Here is an 18,802-nt window from a genome sequence, read left to right on the forward strand (position 1 = left end):
CGGGGGCGGGCCCAGGGCTGGGCGGGGGCGGGCCCAGGGCTGGGCGGGGGCGGGCCCAGGGCTGGGCGGGGGCCGGCCCACGGCTGGGCGGGGGCCAGCCCACGGCTGGGCGGGGGCTTTGAAATGTGGAGCAACATTTATTCTAAATGATTTCAAACTCCTTCAGCATGGGACATCACATTTTGTGTTTACAGATGGATATTTGTATTTGTATTTTTTCAAATTGTTCACTATCAAAAAATAAGATCAAATATATCTTCGTATTATTTATGCAATGGTAAGACTGCTACTTCTGCTGGTACTCCCACAGTCCCCTTCTGGGAGGAACATCATGAACGTTATATTATCTTCATTGGTGTGGTCAGAGTCCCAGTGAGGAGACGATGGACGGGGAACTGATGCATCTCCTTCGCTCCTTTCTCACTGTGCTTTCCTCAGGATATCATGAGTTACAAGGAGGCCTACGCCCAGCGTGAGTACACAGGTCCTGAGTGGTCTCCTCTTGAGCTTGGGGTGTTTCTGTCCACAATGAGCCTGCTGGGTTTCCTCACTCCCTTGGTCGGTTGCATCATGTTTCTCTTTCACCACCGCCCTGAACCGACCCAGAAAGGCTCAACATGAAACATCTCATCTCTCTTACCAAACTAAAACATCTCTTCTCTCTTACCATACTGAAACTTCTGGAACATGATTGCTTCAAATACACACAAATGCTTAAAACACAGACGGACAGAATTTCAACATATTAAATATTAAAGGTCCCATGGCATGCCACCAGGTGTGGTGTGATTAGCCGCTACAAGTCGTTTTGGAAATCTGCCCCGTATGACATCACAGGTGGGCGTGTCCACCTAGATGTGTGACGGATAGATTACCAATGTTTGCTACAGTCCACTGGGTAGGCTGGTAGACTGATCTATCCGTCACACATCTAGGTGGACATGGACTGTGATGTCATAAGGGGCAGATTTCCAAAACGGCTTGCAACGGCTAATCACACCACACCTGGTGGCATGCCATGGAACCTTTAAAACAAACACCGGACCCTAAAGGTGTATAGTGTGAGAGGTCCATGGTGGGGTTCCGGACAGTGAAGGGATCCTTAACGGTTTCTTCCACAGTGCATGAGTGTGAGCTGGAGGCGGACATCGAGGGGGACACCAGTGGGGATGTGAGGAACCTGCTCATCGCACTGCTGCAGGTGAGCTCACCATGCTAGCTGCAGAGGACCAGGGTTAGCCTCGGGTGGATTGTTACCGGAGAGAGGCGGAGTCAGAACAGCCACAGGGCGGATCCCACTTCCTCTCCCCTGACTTGTGCTCATTACTCACATCCTTCTAGAAGTCCTGTTCTTGTAGTAGTCATGTCTTGGCACCATACTGTCACTGTTTCTGCCCTAACTCTTTCTTTCTCTCGCTCACCATTTTGCACTCTGTATCTTTATCATTACTATCTAGATATAAAACAGATCTATATAGCTCTGATCCTCTTAAACCCGTCCTTGAACCCCCTAGGCGGGCAGGGAGGAGGGCTATGAGGTGGACGAGGACCTGGCAGAACAAGACGCACAGTCTATGTTTGAGGTGAGCTGGGTCCACATTGCAGATATTCCTTTAAAGAGGCTGCTGCTGAATGCAAAGCAAAACCAGTTCTGCTCTGAATAATGCTCTCCTCTGCCAGGCGGGAGAGGGCCGGTTTGGCACCGACGAGTCCACCTTCACCAACGTCCTGGCCCAGAGGAACTACCTGCAGCTGCAGGCCACCTTCAAGGTGTACGAGAAGGTAAGAAGAACCCACCTATTTTGACCCGGATCACAAAACTTTATCGTCCATCAACAGTGTGACAAACATTTATTAGACGCAGTAGAACAGTAAACAAACAATGACATACAAGACAACAAAGGTGCAATGTCATAATTTTACAATCGGACGTGACAACACACTGATGTGGACTTCCTACATTTTCTCTCTCTCGCTCTCTCGCTCTCTCGCTCTCTCTGTGTGTGTGTTAGCTCTCAGGAACGGACATCTTGGACACCATAACGAGCGAGGCAACAGGCACCCTGCAGGACTGCTACGTCACCCTGGGTGAGACTGGAGACCAGTAGGATTAGTGGGAGTTGCTAGGGGGACCCAGCCATAATTACTGGGTCACATCTCCAATGTAATCCTCAGAGGAGCCTGGGGGAGAACCAGAGCAAGATGTCTGCTCCCAAATGACAAATTCAGTCATGGGATTCTGTCCTAAAAGTGCACAGTTTAAATAGATTCACTAATGCCTCACAGGAACTATTAATGGCTTACGTTATAGTGTGTGTGTGTGTTCCCAGTGAGGTGTGCTAAGAACCCTCAGCTGTTCTTCGCGCGGCGCCTAAACGCGGCCATGAAGGGCGCCGGGACGGACGAGGACACGCTGATACGCATCGTGGTTGGCCGCTCTGAGGTGAGCGTGCGTGGGTGTGTGCCTGCGTGTGTGAATGTCCATGTGTATTTCTTCTGTGTTTGTGCTGTTTACATTTGTAAATGAATCATACTGTCATGATCCACTCCTGGCTTTCCATCCTCCTGCCAGCTCTGTCATAATCCGCTCCTGGCTTTCCATCCCATTGCCAGCCCTGCCAGTACTTTTCCGGATCACCTGCCTGCCAATCCCACCTCATCAGTGCAACCACCTTCACCTGTGTTCCCTCACCTGATTTAAACCCACTCCTCCCAGTCTCTGCCAGATTGTCTTTAGCAGCATGCAAAGCGCTCTAGTACTATTTCCCGGATTGCTTCCTTGGCTTCGACCCTCCTTTCCCTGACCCATCCTCGTCGTTTCTGCCCTGGTAACCTGAACAGCCTTCTGTCCATGACCCCTCTGCCTGCCCGCCCCTCATCTGTCTCCGGTTAGCTTGGACAATAAAACAGTTGAACTGTTCCAACGCTGGTCTCAGTCTGTGCTGTTCTTGCTGGGTCCAACCTCATGTCTAAAGATTTTTTTTTAAACATCTATTTGGTTCATTTTAATTGAAGCTTCTTCTCTTTTTCTCTATCTGTCTCTCTCTCTGTCTCTCTTAATCTCTCCCCAACCACTTCTATATCAGTCATAAACTCTTGTCTTTAAACCTGTTGAATTGTGGGACTTTTGAAGTGAATATAGAAATGAATGCTCTTTATTGTGCTGCCCTGGTCAGGTTGACCTGGAGACCATCAAGGACATGTACCTGGAGAAGTACGACGTCACGCTGAAGGACGCTCTGGACTCGGAGTGCGGTGGGGACTTCAAACGCCTGCTGATGGAGATCCTGCACTAAGCTAACGAACTAACATGCTAACTGTTCCGTCCTCCTCTGAACCGGACCTGAGAGGGGCTTTACGGCCCCACGGTTCAGCTTCGCTGCGCTCTCATTTTGTCTGATTCGCCTCCTTCTCCCTTGTCTGTGCTACTGTCACTTGCTCTTTCCTTTTATTTGCCCTTATTGATGGTCTGATGCCCCTCAACTAATCCTTTTCAATACATCTGGCTTCATTTACAGTCTGACCATCTGTATTTATCCAGCACTAGTTTGGCCATGATACAGTCTATATATTACACTATAACACATAATATAACATGGCCCTTGCATTATTCTACATTACACAGAACAATTACAAAGCTTAAACGCTTGAGTTTATGCACCCTTTATAACTGGGCTGGTAGTATACTCCAGTTCTGTGTATCGGTGCTTGTATGAATCAGTATTACTGACATGTAAAGGGATAATGCGCGATATAAGACGCAGTCCAGTCGTTGTATTGTGGCATATAACGTAGCCAAATGATGCTTCTGAAGGCCTGATGCGTCTCAGGAATAAAATAAAAGAGAATAGCTCTTGTCTATCATAAGTTCATATATTGCAGCATATCTTGCAGGGCAACAGCTGGGTGTTGTGCCTGACCCAGGCCACTCCTTGGCCACCAGACCAGTGAGGACACGCCCCTATGTGTTCAGACCGCTTGTGTCTTCATCCTAACCCCTCGCAATGCGCCTTTCAAATCCAGGGGAACAATCACAGCCTTAATGCAGACCGCAGATACTGTTGAATGTAGTTGTCTAGTATGGTCCCTTTTTAACAGCCACCTTCTACTGTTTATACGCCTTAACCCGCCATCGTAGTAGTCACCACACTGAGGCCGTGTCGCGATACAACAGAAGCAGCGCACGTTATCCTTCTGTGGATGCGAGCATCACTCAGGTGCCCAATGACTCTGAAATCACACTCCACTGATTTATACACCATATCCCGTGTGGGATTTTTAACTTAATTTGGGAGTGTGACATCTATTAACAAGTCGCAGTTTCTAGTCCCAGCCATACAACTGCCTTTTTACACATTTACCATGGCTGGTCTGCATCTTTTAATGCTTTATTTACAAACAAAGAAAAACTCTTTTATTACTTCTACTTACTTTTACTTCTACTTGTAGTTGACGGCCCTGTCTAACCGGATCTATGTGTTGTCATATTTCATTCTTACTAAGATTCTGAGAAGTTAAGAGTACATGCCAATTTACTGACTGAAGTCTAGAATACCCTCACAGATTTTGGCTATTAACTATTTATTCATTAAATTATATATTGGTGATGCACTAAAATGCGTATTGAATATGTATTAAGGACTAAATATTCCAAACGTGAAATACATAAATGCTATTAATAAATTATAACTTGAAAAAAAAAATGCAGCGTGTGTTATTTCATTGTCCGCCAGAGGGCGCTATAATACTGTGTTTAACTGAGTTCCAGGCCTGATACATAGCTTGACATGAATCTTTATTTTCCTTTCTTAACCTCCAAATGATCCATTATTTACATTTGTTATTGTGGGGGTTAAGGTTATTCTCTGTACTATATTTCAAACAGGCCTAGCTCTTTATTGGTTAACATTAGCCTACTCTTGAGGAGGCTGTCCTTGTTTTATCCGACTGTATGAACTACCAATCCCTCCCAGGTGTAGATGATGAATATGTTTGCTTAAAGGGGATCCTCCATCCTCCTGTGTCAGGGTCCAGTGAGCCGTCGTAAGCCGGACATGTTTTCACTGGTTAGCATGAGACATTTACCATCATACATTTCAATGGAAGCAGCCAAACCGTTGGTTCACAGCGCCTTAGGAAAAGAGCAAACAAGCTGCCAAACTGCTTCCAGATGAACCAGAACCACTTTATCTTACTCTATCCCTTTGTCTGCTTTTCCCCACTCTCTCATTCTTCATCCTCTATCTATCTGTCCTTTTCTTTTTCTAAATAGTAAATAGTATCCGTGTATGGACAACAATGGCGCTTGCTATCCACATTTTGCAGATACTTTAATCCGAAACAACTACAGCGTATTACAATTCATGTCCCTCCAAGAAGTGGCAAGGCGTCATTTCGGTAGCCTGCCCAAAAGTAAACGGATAATTGGAAGTTAGGGTCGATGAAAGGGTGCGGAAACAGATTCTGAACCAAATAGTGTGTCTGCGTCTGTGTTTGTTGTATGTGTGTGTTTTTTAACCAATGCCATAGGTAAGTCCAGGGCCGTGAGACACCTGTCTGTTTCATTGTAATTCCAAAAGGTTCATGTCCATCTTTAGGTTCTGCTCAGGCAGCGCATGCTGTCCAGGCCGTAATCAAGTTATAACAACCTTGTTCTGAAGGCCTCTTAGCCTGTTGGTTGCTGCACAGAACTCCACATCTATCTGCCCAGAGCTTCTGGTTATACCGAGGCAATCAAAGCAGGCCCACCACTAAACATACCAAGCTGAACACACGGAGAGGAAAAAACACACAATCTGGAGTCCGTATGGGACCATTTCAAACAGTTTTTGAGCTGTTTTTATTCCTTTTAAAAGACACTTAATCCCTAATGTAGCCTTTAATTTTTCCTTTTCTTTTTTTGTGGCCGTGTTAAAAGATAAAGCATGATCAGGTTTTGAATTGGCTAGTTTCCATGTAGTTAAAAACCACAAGGGGTCATAGACTAATCGTTACCATACTGTATTGAAATTGAATCATTCTCTGTGCAGGTTAGGTAGATAATCCCCTCTCTCTCACACACACATGTGAGGGCTGGCTTGTATGCAGTATGATAATGCACTAGCAGGGCAAGGGTACCAAACATCACTGGGCTATTCCCTGTTATATTTCTTCCAGACAGACCTGCTCTCCCCCCCATGCCTCAATTCAAATACAACTCTTTGTTTTTGCAGTTAGCGGTTCTGTTATATGCTCGTTGGTTATTTACTTTTTAGGCTAGTGAGCTACTTTTTAAGCTTGTTTTTGCAGTAGATAATTAGCATTTTGTTTTATTTCACTAAGTCCAGTATATCTAGCTATTTTTACACTCATTTGTTTGTATATTCAGTAGCGAGTAAGCTAGTTTTTATAAGAGTTACTACATAGTTTCTTAGTTCCTATGCTGTTCCCTTTGCTAGTTCCTATGCTACTTCATATGTTAGCTGTCCACGCATCTTCATATGTTATTCCTATGCCAGTTGATATGCTAGATGTCTACACTATTTCTTATGCTAATCCAATAGAATTTCTATGCTAGTTCCTATGCTAGATCGTAGGCTAGCACCTACGTTAGTTTATATTGTAGTTCCTAAGATAGATCCTATGTTAGTTCCTGCACAAGTTCCTATGCTAGTTGAAGTTTGACCAGGACACACAGAACAAGGCCAGGGGGTCTTGGTTTTGTTCTGATTTGGTTGGGATTTCTTCGATCTTTAAAGGAGACATATTATGGTGTTTTCCCAACAAGTTAACATAATATATGAGTTCCAGAAAACATGTTTTTGAAGCTGTTTGCTGAAAATAGCTTCCAGGAAAAAATATACCGCCTACCGCTACTCCCCTCTGTTTCAGTCCCTTCAGAATGTGCTGAGAAATGAATATCTCACTCCAAAAATAATGTGTGTGGACTGTGGGAGCACCAGAGACCCCAAACAACACCCCAAATCCCAGGAAGTCTTGTTTTCATAACATGTCCCCTTTAAAAAAGGTGCCCCTAATCGTGCCTGTAAATAAATGCTCCCTGCCTCTTTAGAAGTATTGTTTATCCCAAGACATGCGCTAAAGAGTAACTGTAGAGAGAGTTTGGGTGGGAGGGTGTAGTGTGGAGGGGGGGTGTCACTACTTCAAAGAGAAGGGGTCAAAGAAATAAGCCATTTCAACAAGTTTTGTTCTCCTGCGGAAACAGAACCACAGCAGTAAAGACTGTTTGGTGTGTGTCTGTGTGTGTCTGTGTGTATGTGTGTGAGGTGACTGCTCGTACTGTTTACTGGCACTCTAATATAATTTTCAACTGTTTTGATTCATGGCAAAGAATCTTGCTCTTTGATGCTTTATGCGAAACATGTGCAGCCTGCTTCTGCTAGCAGGCTGCACCTGTGTTTGATTGAAGCCACGTCTACACACCTCCCTGCTGACGTTGAGGCGTGGATTATGGACAAAGTTTGAGATGAGGGTTTTTTTCTGTAACGGTTCACAGGTTTTTTTGGGGGGTTTAAGGTCCAACATGTGTAGTCCTACCAAGTCAGGTCAAGTCACAAATCACCCGTGCATATATAGCCTTTCATGACAGTTACAGTATCTGATGCAGTGTGGAGGCCTATTTGTGTGTTCGGCAAATGCATGCCAGTGTGACCACAGCTGATGCCCTTGAAATGAAAAATAAAATACTGCTGGTGTCAATCACAGAAAACATTATTGCATATTTCAAATACAGTAGACCCATGCAGGCTGAACACAGAAGCAACCGTAAAACACATCTGGCAAAACGAATTTATTGGATTCCCAAAAAAAAAATTCATTACAGTTTGGATTGTTCAAATTGTGCCGGAGTTTGTGTTCAACCACTTGTTTACTGTAACATTTCCCTTCCATTGGGCGGATGACATGGCAGGGATCTGGTCCAACACATGGGGGTTCTTTAAGTTGGAAATATGCATAAAGTGGTCATTAAACAAGGCCTTCAGTGGTAATGGGCATTACAAAATAGGGGCTAACTTGAAACACATGCTCACTCGTAAAATCCAACCAGGATGTTCATTCTCTCTGCAGGAAGAGAGAAGCCCAGCTACATAAAGAACAGACAAATTACATGGAGATCATCGGAACACTACAAACACTACTCATGGACTAAAACTTTCATTCCATTGATGTTATTACAGATAATAGAGATCAGGAAGCTATTAGTTTATATAAATGTCATTATTACAAATGTGACGTAAAATAAATACCTAAATATAGTTAAATATATCTGCTGTTATAATTAGATATGAGTTCATTTATAATATTGTATGTCTATGATAGTTACATTTATCACAAAAACGAATTAAACGTGGCGGACCTTAAGAAATTATGTAATATTGACTAATAACAGGATATATGTTCTTCAAAAATATACAACATTAACCGAGGTACACACATTTGGTACCCTCTCAGTTAGCCCAGAATGCTACACAGCCACCCAGAGGATTGATACCCCACTTCCTGTCTGGTGACTGATCTGGTTGACACGCCCACGCACACAGTCCAAGGTGAAGAACACTGCCGTGCCGTTCCGCACCTGGAAGGATGCCCGTAGAGCCACACTGGCCCAATGGCTGCCCTCGGGCATCTGCCCCCCAACCTGCTGGCTAAGTAGGACGGGTTTCCCTCCCTCCACCGTACCTCTCTCCCCCCCACCCTCCCCTCCACCCTCCCCTCGCTTCTCTTGGTCGCCCCGCCGGAGCAAGGTCACCTTCAGCAGGCTGCAGGAGTGGATGAGTTTAAGGTCCAGTGCCATGCTTGCCGTGCCACTCTCCCTGAAGACGAAGTCTCGTTTCTGCTCTCTGGGACCCTTCACCGTCATGGCCATCTGGGGGACCTGGGGCGAGGTCTGCTGGAAGAACAGGGGTTTGTTACGGACGGCCCCGGACAGGAGGCCCGCTTGGGCCACGGACGCTGCCAGTGAGGAGGAGATGGCGGCAGGCACCCAAACCAGACTTAGGATGCTGATGCCTGTACCATCGCCGAAGTAGCGCACGTTGCACTGGGCAGGGCAGAGCACTTCAAAGGCCAGTGTGTCCCCATGGTCAACCCTGGCTGCCCCGGACAGTGAGACGGAGGTGTCCCGGTAGTGGACGCCTGGTTTGAAGGTGCGGGACAGCTCCACGCCGGTGCCATTGCGGTTCAGGTATGCCAAGAGATGGAAGCCCTCGTTGACGCAGGCCTGGCCCATGGAGTACAGCGCCTGCTGGAAGACAAAGCGCACGGTGCCACTCTCTGAGAAGCGCACACCCCGCCCGTCATGGGTCAGTCCCAGCACGTAGGGGTCCGAGGCAAAGGTGGTCTTGAACACGGGGCGGTAGTTTGTGTGGTAATGGGCTGAGGCCACTGCCTGCGCTGTCATTGCGACCGCTCCGGTGTCGTGGGACAGCCAGAGGAGACTTAGGGGAGAGCCCGGTGGGTCGTACAGCTGCAGCCCGTCGCTATGGTTACAGTGTTGTGTGGCGCTCTTCAGGAACAGGGATATGAGGTAACCGGGGGCAACCACCGCCACTCCGCTGATGCTTGCACTTTGAAGCGAGCGGCCCTCCCGCTGCTCCACACGCACACCGCTGAGGTCGCGTCCCTCTTCGGAGCCGTCGTCCGTGGTGTTGAGACGCAGGCACACCTGGATGAAGCTGCGACAGCCGTGGCTCAGGGACAGGTTCTCATCCAACCACACCAGGCCGTGCTGCATCAGCACCAGCCGGCCGTCCTCCGCTGACACCAGCTCCCCGTCCTCCCGGCCCTGGATCTGCAGGGCCACGATGGGAAGGCTGTGGCCCAAGGCCTGGCCCCGGGACGCCGGGGGAAGGTCCACCTCACCCGCCCAGGAGAGCGAGAGGGAGAGGGGGGATGAGGCGTCGCCAGAGGGTGAGGTGGAGCATACGGTGTCAGTGGTGAAGGTGCAGTGCGCCACCACGGGGTCCCCCTCGCACTCGGAGCAGGCCTGGCACTCGTCCATGTCGATGTTGAAGAAATAGCCATGGCTGCACATCCCTGAGTTGGCATCGCGCTCTGTCATGCCCTGGCATCTGAAGCCGCCTGGGGGGCAGCACAGAGGCAGCATATCAATAGTCAGGTTTTTATATGCTGAACGGGGATTAAACACAGAGTTTGAAGTGTTTTCCTTTTACCTGGAGTGTTGAGACACTTTTGTGAGTCTCCACATTGGTTTGTTACCTCAAGGCATTCGTCTCTGTCCTAGAACATTCACAAAAAGACTACAATCAAAACACTTTCAAACTATTTGCACATCAAGTAATTGTCGGGACAACTTTGCCGGCCTCATATCAGTGTTGAGTCTAGCTTAGAACACCCCTCATTCACCAAGAGACCAAATATTAATTTGTCCAAATATTGTGACTATTAATTGGTCAAACTGAAAACGAACAATATGCTACATGTTCACACTGTAAATATATTTGTGAATATACTGGCACATTTTCTTTTAATTGCTTGTTTTAACTACTACGCCTTACATATAAATAACTAGATGAAGTTATCGTTGCAACAAATAATTTTACCATATTAATTATTGTCTACTCATTTTAGTATAGACTACCAGTATAGTAACAATTACTATCAAAAACCCTACTGTAAATTAAGACAAAACATTTATAAACATAATGTACTACAGTTGTATTTAATTACTACAACACATTATTGTACAGGCTGACAATACATCCAATTTGATGAAAATAGGACTGAAAAGAGAGACTTCCCATGCCAGGATCTACGTATTTCCTGACTGTTGAGTTAACTTTGAGTTCAACTATGTTGTCCATTTCCTAAATTAAATCAACCCTAGCCATCACTGAAACACAGACAAATAACTTGCAACTCCCCATTCACTTCCACTTATACTTGTTTACTTGGAAAGATCTGGGTGACCAGAGGCACTAGGTCCTAGACGCACTAGGTTCTTGACGAGAACAATGCTCCATGACTTTATGTCCGGCAGGCTGAGCTGCCAATGCCAACATGTCTCTAATGTTAGGAACCCCTTTGTTGAACAGATTCTAGCCGGCGCTACTGATGCAAGTAGTGTCTGAAACTCAAAATTCCCCTGCTGGAGCAGAAAGAACTTTCACCATCTGTGTTGGACGAGCAAGAGAGTCATTGGGATCGGTGGACACATGAACAGCAGCTGATTATGGCTGCTGATTCTGCCATGAAAGTAACCAGAACTTTGTGGGTACGTTTTCTGTTTAGCTGGAGGAAAATACATTCTAAAATACATTCTACTTGCAAGCCCAATAATACTCTCTCAAATCTCTCCAAAATGTGGAGCATGTGGGAGAACCAAGGTCCAGATCTTGACATTGAAGTCTTCTCAGCTGATTGATCCATATTTGAAGGTGCTCATAGCAAGCATCAGCAAAATTGGTCCAACAGTCCAAAGAGCTCTACTTGACTTGACCTCTGACAGCCAGGAAATGCTGTGAATTATACAACCTGACGTTTCAAGGAATTCAATTACTCCCATATGAACTGCCCTCGCGTTTGTCAACGGAGGGTCTTGTGAGCGGCAATTGGCAGGAAGACTCTCAACACGGTAGTGGGCTCTGAGTCTCCTGCAAGTTACACCTGCTGGATGGTGTTGCTTACTTCAAAAACAGGAAAAAACAGCTTGCCAAAGGCAAGCTGTCTCAACTGCTCTCTCTTTGAATGGTCGACCTTGAAGGGAAGTCTGTTAAAGATATTGACTCGCATGATGGATTAACCGAAAGGGTCTTCTCATCCAGACTGAGATTTGAATCAAGGTGGAAAAATTGGAAGCTGTGAACAAAGTTGTTTGGTCGATGGGAAAATGCTCAAGGTAGACGCTTCAGGAAGAATATCTGCATCTGAACTAGGATCCACGTAGGATCCTAGTTCGCTTAGGAATCTGGGAGTTTGCCATTGGTGTCCTTTATGACCTGCAGTGATGGACCATGTGGCATAATCTGTAGGGTTTTGTTCTGTAGGCACATGGTGCCACTAGGCTGAACAAGAAGATATACAGATCTAAGATATATAGATACTACTCAGTTACTAACAGAGAAATAAAAACGTCTGGTCTTGTAACAGATGTAACCAACGGGTAACAGGTTGCAGCATCGAGCTGAAGGTCTAGCTCAGCTGAGATGAGCCAACTCCATCACAGCTCCAAAGAGTTAATGTCTTGGTATCGCTGTCGGTGTATGAATGTGTGTATGAATGGGTGATTGTGTGGCAATATTGTAAAGCGCTTTGGGTGGCCACTGGTTACAGATAAAGCGCTATATAAATGCAGACCATTTACCATTTACCATTTATGGTGGGCTCAGGATGAGGAGCCAGCTTTATTTTTCCCATGACAAGCCTACCTGGTCACTCCCATCAGTGTCGGTTATCTCCAGGTAAGCAACTGCAGAAAAGTTCTTACTGCTGCTGAAGCTGAAAACTTTGTGTAGCATCTGGGGATCTGAAGACTTGACAGATCTTTTAAGGAATACCTCTTACTAATCCATGCCTCCTCCCTTTCTGGGGGAAAACAAGGAATCCCTGTTGACAAGTATTCCTTCAGTTCCATGAGTATGGACTAACCTTGGAGAGTGACTGGTGCGACAAAGCCGAGCGATAAAGAGGCTACTGATGCTGGACAAGACACCCAGTTGAGTGGTAACTTTGAAGAAGAATCTATCTGCCTTGAGGTCCAAATTTAACCGAGGCTGGGTTGAATGACCACCTAGAGATCTCGGTCTTTAATATCAGTGGCATGATCTTGGGACAGAAACTTGGCGACTATGTACCTGGTCTTTACCAGAAAACAGACGAGTGCAGAGAGGAACTTCAGACCGTCATCCTCATCTCCCTTCTATTACTACAAATCAGTAAAACACCTTGTGGAGTGTGTGTGGATGATGGCTGGTTTAGGCAGCCTCACCTGCCCGAGTCAGACTGACTGGACTATTGGGCTGCACAATTTTGGAGATTGAGCAATCAATGTGCAAAGGTTAAACTAGCCATCACCCACACACAAACAGTGAGAGCCTCCTACATGGCAACATGGAGCACCAGCGCCATGAATTATTATCTGCAAACTATACACTAGACCAGGGTTAAAGATCACCACCCTGTGACCTTGTGTTTGGAAGAGCCCAGTAAAAGTAGCCTAGGTGAGGTGTGGCAGCCGCCTAGCATATTGTGTAGCATCGTTATTGTTACACACCTATTCAATGTCGGCTGTGAATGCGAAGGCTTCCTCTTTATATTGTATCTGCACACCCAGAGTGATATTTAAGTTAGGCCCTGTTAACATCACATCGTTGAGCGAAACTCCCATGTACAAGGCTCTAGACCCAAACAAACTCGTTCTCTAAACTTCTGAGTGGAGATGGACATCAGAGGGTGATGCTGTGCTCTTGAGCCAGATCTTTCTTTTGGTTCCTGGGAGCCTGTTCAAGTTGGAGGGCTGTGTGATGTTCATCACTGCCGCATTCAAAACATTGACCATGAGGCACAGCATCTAAAACAAATAATATTGTGATTGAATGGAAGCTTCTTCACTATGGGATTAACACCTCTTGCCCTTTTGAGGATGGAAAGATCATGAAAAGCTACCCTCTGCCTTTGCTGACTGGAGCTCTATCAGCAAGTCGTTTAAGTTTCTCAGCTTTCGATAGTCTGTCTTAGTTTTTCTAAGACGCAATAAACATTATTTTACGTATGCTACCAGAGGCATTGCATTTAAACAGAGGTGGCTGATCAAAATGGGAACTGAAAAATTAAACTCAGCGCCAGGGACCACTTGATTCCTTACATTACATAATTACTTGCAACTTAACATTAACAACCATTACAAAACCACAAAAGGACTAGGGTTAGGGTTAGGGTAAGCTGGTTTGGTTGGAGGGAGAGACGTCTCTGTACTGGCCTGGCAGATGCGGTCAGCGTGGACGGTGCACTCGGCCACCATGAAGAAGCCGGCGGGGCAGACGGTGCAGCGCTCACAGCCGGGATGACCGGTGCTGAGGCTGCAGTGCTCCTCAGGACCACAGGTCCCACAGGCCTGCAGGGGGCGCCCCACCTGGTAGTACAGGTCAACACAACGTCAAGGGGAGTACACTTACAGCTGGCAGACATTAAGTATTGCAGCAGGGCAGTGTGACAACAGGTCATTTAGTACCACTTTTCTAACTTGAGGTATAAAAGGTGAGTCGTAGATAAATCGAAGAATTTAAGATCAATTTTGGAGCACCTGCAAAAGTGCCCACGCACGAACAACAATAAATAAAATGTGTGTGTGTGTGTGTGCGTGTTCCGAAGCCCTGTTTCATGGCCAGATTCAGATCTAACAGCTTGCATAAATATTTTGATTTAAAGGAGGTTGCGCAATCGTTTCAAATATACCATCATTTGGTATTTTATGTCAGCTGAAAATGATGATGAATGAATAAATATTGTGTGTTTGTTTTAAAGTGAGCCATGTCAGATTCAGTTTAGGGTCATCACCCATACGCTGCACTGCCCACTCTTTAGCCCACTCTTTAGCATAAAGTTCACTGAAGGTTAACATTTTTCCGTCCCATCTACACAACACAAGTCTTAACATCTATATCCTTCCTTTCACAACCTCGTCCATATATATATATATATATGTCCTTCAAGTTTTCACAACATAATCTTTACATCGATGTCCTTGCTAGTGCCACCAGCCATTCATGTTTGGGGATGGCATTTGTCCTATATGATCAAGGAAACTCCGGTTAACACAAGTCTTTGTAATTATTCTATGTTTTTAAAGATACTATATTTTAGTATTTGGTGTCTGCTGTAAGCGATTGGATATTGTGTGTTGTCATGTTTTCATCTGAGCTATGAATCTGATGATGACACTTGAAGTTAGGGGTGCCACGTCACGGTGGAAAACAATCCTCCGCCTCCCCTTGACCTATTGAGATCCCAGACGGCCCCCTCCTCACCTGCACGACCCGGGCCTCCATGTCGGCCCTGTGCACGCCGAAGGCCTGCTCTGTGTGATGGGCCCGGACCGGGCTGCCCCTCGAGTGGTCCAGCTCTCCCTGGAGGTCCTGGAAGGACATCTGCTTGATGTTCTCCAGCAGAACGCTGTACTGGGCCTTCACCTGCCCCATAACAATAGATGGGATACAGAGCGGGATAAAGAGTCCTTTACAGGACTCTAAAGGACTCTAAAGGACTCTACAGGACTCTAAATGACTCTATAAGGTCTCTGCAAGGACTCTACAGGACTCTACAGGACTCTACAGGACTCTAAAGGACTCTTAAGGACTCTATGGGACTCTAAAGGACTCTATAAGGACTATATAGGACTCTACGTGACTCTATAGGACTCTACAGGACTCTACAGGACTCTATAGGACTCTACAGGACTCTAAAGGACTCTACATGACTCTAAAGGAATCTATAAGGACTCTAACGGGACTCTACAGGACTCTAACGGGACTCTACAGGACTCTAACGGGACTCTACAGGAACTCTACAAGGAGTCTCGCTTATGGGTGGATAGTACAACCTTGCTCTTCTCTACTTCCTGGGATTTTGTAATCCTACCATTTCCACAATCCCCCACAGTCTGCCCTCCTTAATTGAGCACAGTTTCAGTCCACTTGTACGTTCCTCCCCCACTCCCATCACTTTATCTGCGTCATTAACCCTCATTATGGTAATTATCCCATGGCGAGATTGAGATGAGGAAATGCTCCTTACGTGGTCCATCTGCTCGTACATCCTCCGCTGTTGCTCCAGGATGTCTCGCTGCTGACTGACCAGCGCCCCCTGCTGGCCGGTGAGCAGCCGCTGCAGCTCCTTCACCTCGGCCTGCTGGCCCCGCAGGGCCTCGATCAGCGCCTCCTGGCCCTTGGAGAGACGAAGCTGGAGCACCAGGGCATCTTCAGGAACCTCGTTGGTGCCTGGCACCGTTGACATAACACACCAGAATCCAGAATAAGAAGATGTGCCTTGTATACAAGTCGGAAAACCAATCTATTCAGGATCTCCAGTCTGATCAACCGGTCTCATGGAAACTTTGGGAATAAGACGCTGCTTAGACTTTCACAGTCAGTTAAATCCGATGATTTGATGTTATTTATCTGTATCGGCTATTATATATTACTAAGGTAAGTTTCATTTATTTTTTACAATGAGGAAAAATAATCTGATAAACAATGCTTATGTCTCTTTGTTGTAGCCTACGAGCCGTTTCACAAACTTTGAAATGAAATTTACTCATGAAATGTGTTTTAATTAGAGCTGTCAGTTAAACGCGTTATTAACGGCGTTAACGCAAACCAATTTTAACGGCGTTAAAAAAATTGACGCGCGATTAACGCAAATATTTTATTTACAAAAAAAAAAAATAAAAAAAATTCTTTGGCTCAAAACAAAGAAGCAGTAGCCTGACTGCTATGTTCAAATGACATTTGTTCAAAGCAGTCGTTTAATTGCACTATAGGCTCTTTTTTTGTATCGTCCTGTTTTGATCAGTATATGCCAATGTTGTTATCAATAAAAAATCATTTGCACAAGACAAGCCGATGCACTTCACCATGTTGATAAGAGAATTAAAATGAGAAGAATTATGTGACAAAAAAATCAAGGGATATTTAGCATAGAAAAATAATTTGCGATTAATCGCGATTAATCGTGAGTTAACTATGACATTAATGCGATTAATTACGATTAAATATTTTAATCGCTTGACAGCTCTAGTTTTAATGGATACATTCCTTCAAGCTAAACGTCACGCTAACACGGGTCTATCTGTATAGATATATGAATTACTAAAATATAAAAGTTCACGGTCATTGAGGACGTTATGACGTCACGGTCTAGCGCCCACCTGGCTTCATGTCGCACGTCAGCTGGACCCCCAGGGAGGAGGGGGAGGAGGAGGAGGAGGAGGAGGGGGTCCCGCCGCTGTCTGCCAGGTCGCCGAGGAACTGCGCCGCCCGGTCCGTCACGTGCACAGGCGAAGGGCTCACTCTCCCTGCCGTGTCGGCCCCGGGGGGCCCGCAGCCGGGCCCGACGCACGGCGGGGGCTTCTGGCGCAGCCGCATAGGGAGTCTACACTCGATGCCCTTACAGTCCCTCTGCGTGGCCGCCTCCGTCCTGCTGGAGGAGATCCCGCTCTGGCACTTCCCACCATGGCAGTCCGGGTGGAACACCTCCGCCGTGAGGGTCCGCGGGTTGGTGGTCCTCGTGCCCTCCGTGTCCGCCCCCCGCGGGTGTGTGAACCCCGCGGTGTAGGGCCTGGACGGCGCGCTGTGCACCTGGCGTTGGAGGGTCTGAGCGTTCACCTGCTGGTACCCGGGGAAGACCTGCGGTGGCCTGGCTTGTACCGGCGGACTGACGTGTCGCCGCGGGGTCGATGCCTGCCCCCCCGAACAGTACTCTCCAACGCACGGTTGGCTCCAGTCCTGAGCTTCTGGGAAGCAGTGGGACCCCCTGCAAATCTGAGCAACACTTTGTCCTCTGCCAAATAAATATGTGAAGCATAGTAAAGATATTCCGGTGAGGAACGCCATGTTTCTGGAAGAGTTGAGAACCTCCACAACGGAATAGTGATGAGAAAGAGTCCAGGAAGCCTCAATCACGCATCCTGAGTCCCTTTTGAATGATCAGATATTGAGGAACTATTGGAGGAAAACTCGAAAATAAATAAAAGAGCTTAGTCCCCCGTCTCCACCCGTATAGTGTTTCTCAGGCAAGTCGACCTTGTGTGTCCGCTGGAGAGCAGTGGGGCCCGGGTAGCGCTGGATAGAAGGTCCGTCTGGGGGAGCGGCAGAGGGTCCGTGTAGCCCGATGTGCAGCCTCAGGCCCGGGGAGGAGGGATGGAGAGGAGAGCTCCGTCTACATGTGGCGCTCCGCGGCTCTAATCATCAACAGGTTTCCCCCGTGGTCTTAAATTAACCCCTGGCGTCTCAGAAATACCAGTGCGCCCAGTCATCCGTTGATGCTGTGCACGTGTTAGATATTTGGAATATTTTTATCTCTTTCTTTTTCCTTTCCTTTTTTTCATGTTTCAGCTTTTAGGAAATGCCGGGCCAAGGGCCATTGGATATTTATTATTTCCCTGAAAAAGTCATGACAGTCTTTCAAAGATGATGAAGAGCCTATTGTACTTTTTCTTTTACACCCAAGTGGCCAAACATTGTACAATATTAACGGCAATGGGTGAGTAATATAAAGGGTCTAAGAATATATTAATTGGTATAATTATAGATAATAGTTTCTTTTTTTCTCTCGTTCTCTTTTTCTCTCTTTCTCTCTTTCACTCCGTCTAAATGTCCAGAGGTTTGTGTAAATGGTGTTCTTTATCCGGTATAGAGATCTTTGAAGAGCATTAGAGCATGGGGTTGATCACTATAATATGCAGGGGGCCATCATTGAACTGTAACACACTTTATTGCTCCTCTTCATTTCTCTCTCCTTCCTCGCCCCATTCAGATGTGATTAAAGTGGTTGAACCTTAAACCACACAAGTTGTTGCTCTCTCATTTCATCAGCCCATCCCCTGTGGGTCTGGTGCTGACGTCAGAACACACACTTTACTCTATTGGATACCTTAGTGCACCCTTTGTACCGTACATGCTCTATATATATATACTGCACATGTGTACATACTGGGCCCTCATTAGTCCCTAATAAATCAGATCTGTAGTCGATGATACTTAGAAAAACAAAACAAATGCACACACACAGACAAAAACTCAAGGATACTCTCTCTCTAACACACACAGGCACAGAGAACCCCCAATTG

General features: G+C 46.3%; 2 protein-coding genes across 4 annotated transcripts in view; one reads left to right on the forward strand and one right to left on the reverse strand.

Annotated features, from left to right (window-relative positions):
- Positions 1 to 4,703, forward strand: part of anxa13l (annexin A13, like) — a 6,210-nt gene extending 1,507 nt beyond the window's left edge. For 2 of the 3 annotated variants that reach the window (XM_060059851.1, XM_060059852.1), the window contains exons 5-11: positions 439 to 472; positions 1,122 to 1,201; positions 1,515 to 1,583; positions 1,681 to 1,782; positions 2,013 to 2,088; positions 2,331 to 2,443; positions 3,177 to 4,703. In XM_060059851.1, coding sequence (XP_059915834.1) covers positions 439 to 472; positions 1,122 to 1,201; positions 1,515 to 1,583; positions 1,681 to 1,782; positions 2,013 to 2,088; positions 2,331 to 2,443; positions 3,177 to 3,296 — 594 coding nt within the window. In that variant the 3' untranslated portion in view covers positions 3,297 to 4,703. The remainder of the gene's footprint in view (positions 1 to 438; positions 473 to 1,121; positions 1,202 to 1,514; positions 1,584 to 1,680; positions 1,783 to 2,012; positions 2,089 to 2,330; positions 2,444 to 3,176) is intronic. The other variant, XR_009527067.1, reaches the window with a different exon arrangement.
- A 3,062-nt stretch (positions 4,704 to 7,765) lies between these two features.
- Positions 7,766 to 18,008, reverse strand: si:ch211-252f13.5 (uncharacterized). The gene is made up of 6 exons (XM_060059855.1): positions 16,883 to 18,008; positions 15,751 to 15,953; positions 14,985 to 15,146; positions 13,937 to 14,089; positions 10,173 to 10,239; positions 7,766 to 10,080 (listed from the first exon to the last, which is right to left on the reverse strand). The coding sequence occupies exons 1-6, from the start codon at positions 17,565 to 17,567 to the stop codon at positions 8,465 to 8,467; spliced, it is 2,886 nt and encodes a 961-aa protein (XP_059915838.1). The 5' UTR covers positions 17,568 to 18,008; the 3' UTR covers positions 7,766 to 8,464.
- Between the last annotated feature and the right edge of the window lie 794 nt (positions 18,009 to 18,802).

The sequence above is a fragment of the Gadus macrocephalus genome, chromosome 8 (genome assembly GCF_031168955.1).
Source record: "Gadus macrocephalus chromosome 8, ASM3116895v1".
NCBI classification, from domain to species: domain Eukaryota; kingdom Metazoa; phylum Chordata; class Actinopteri; order Gadiformes; family Gadidae; genus Gadus; species Gadus macrocephalus.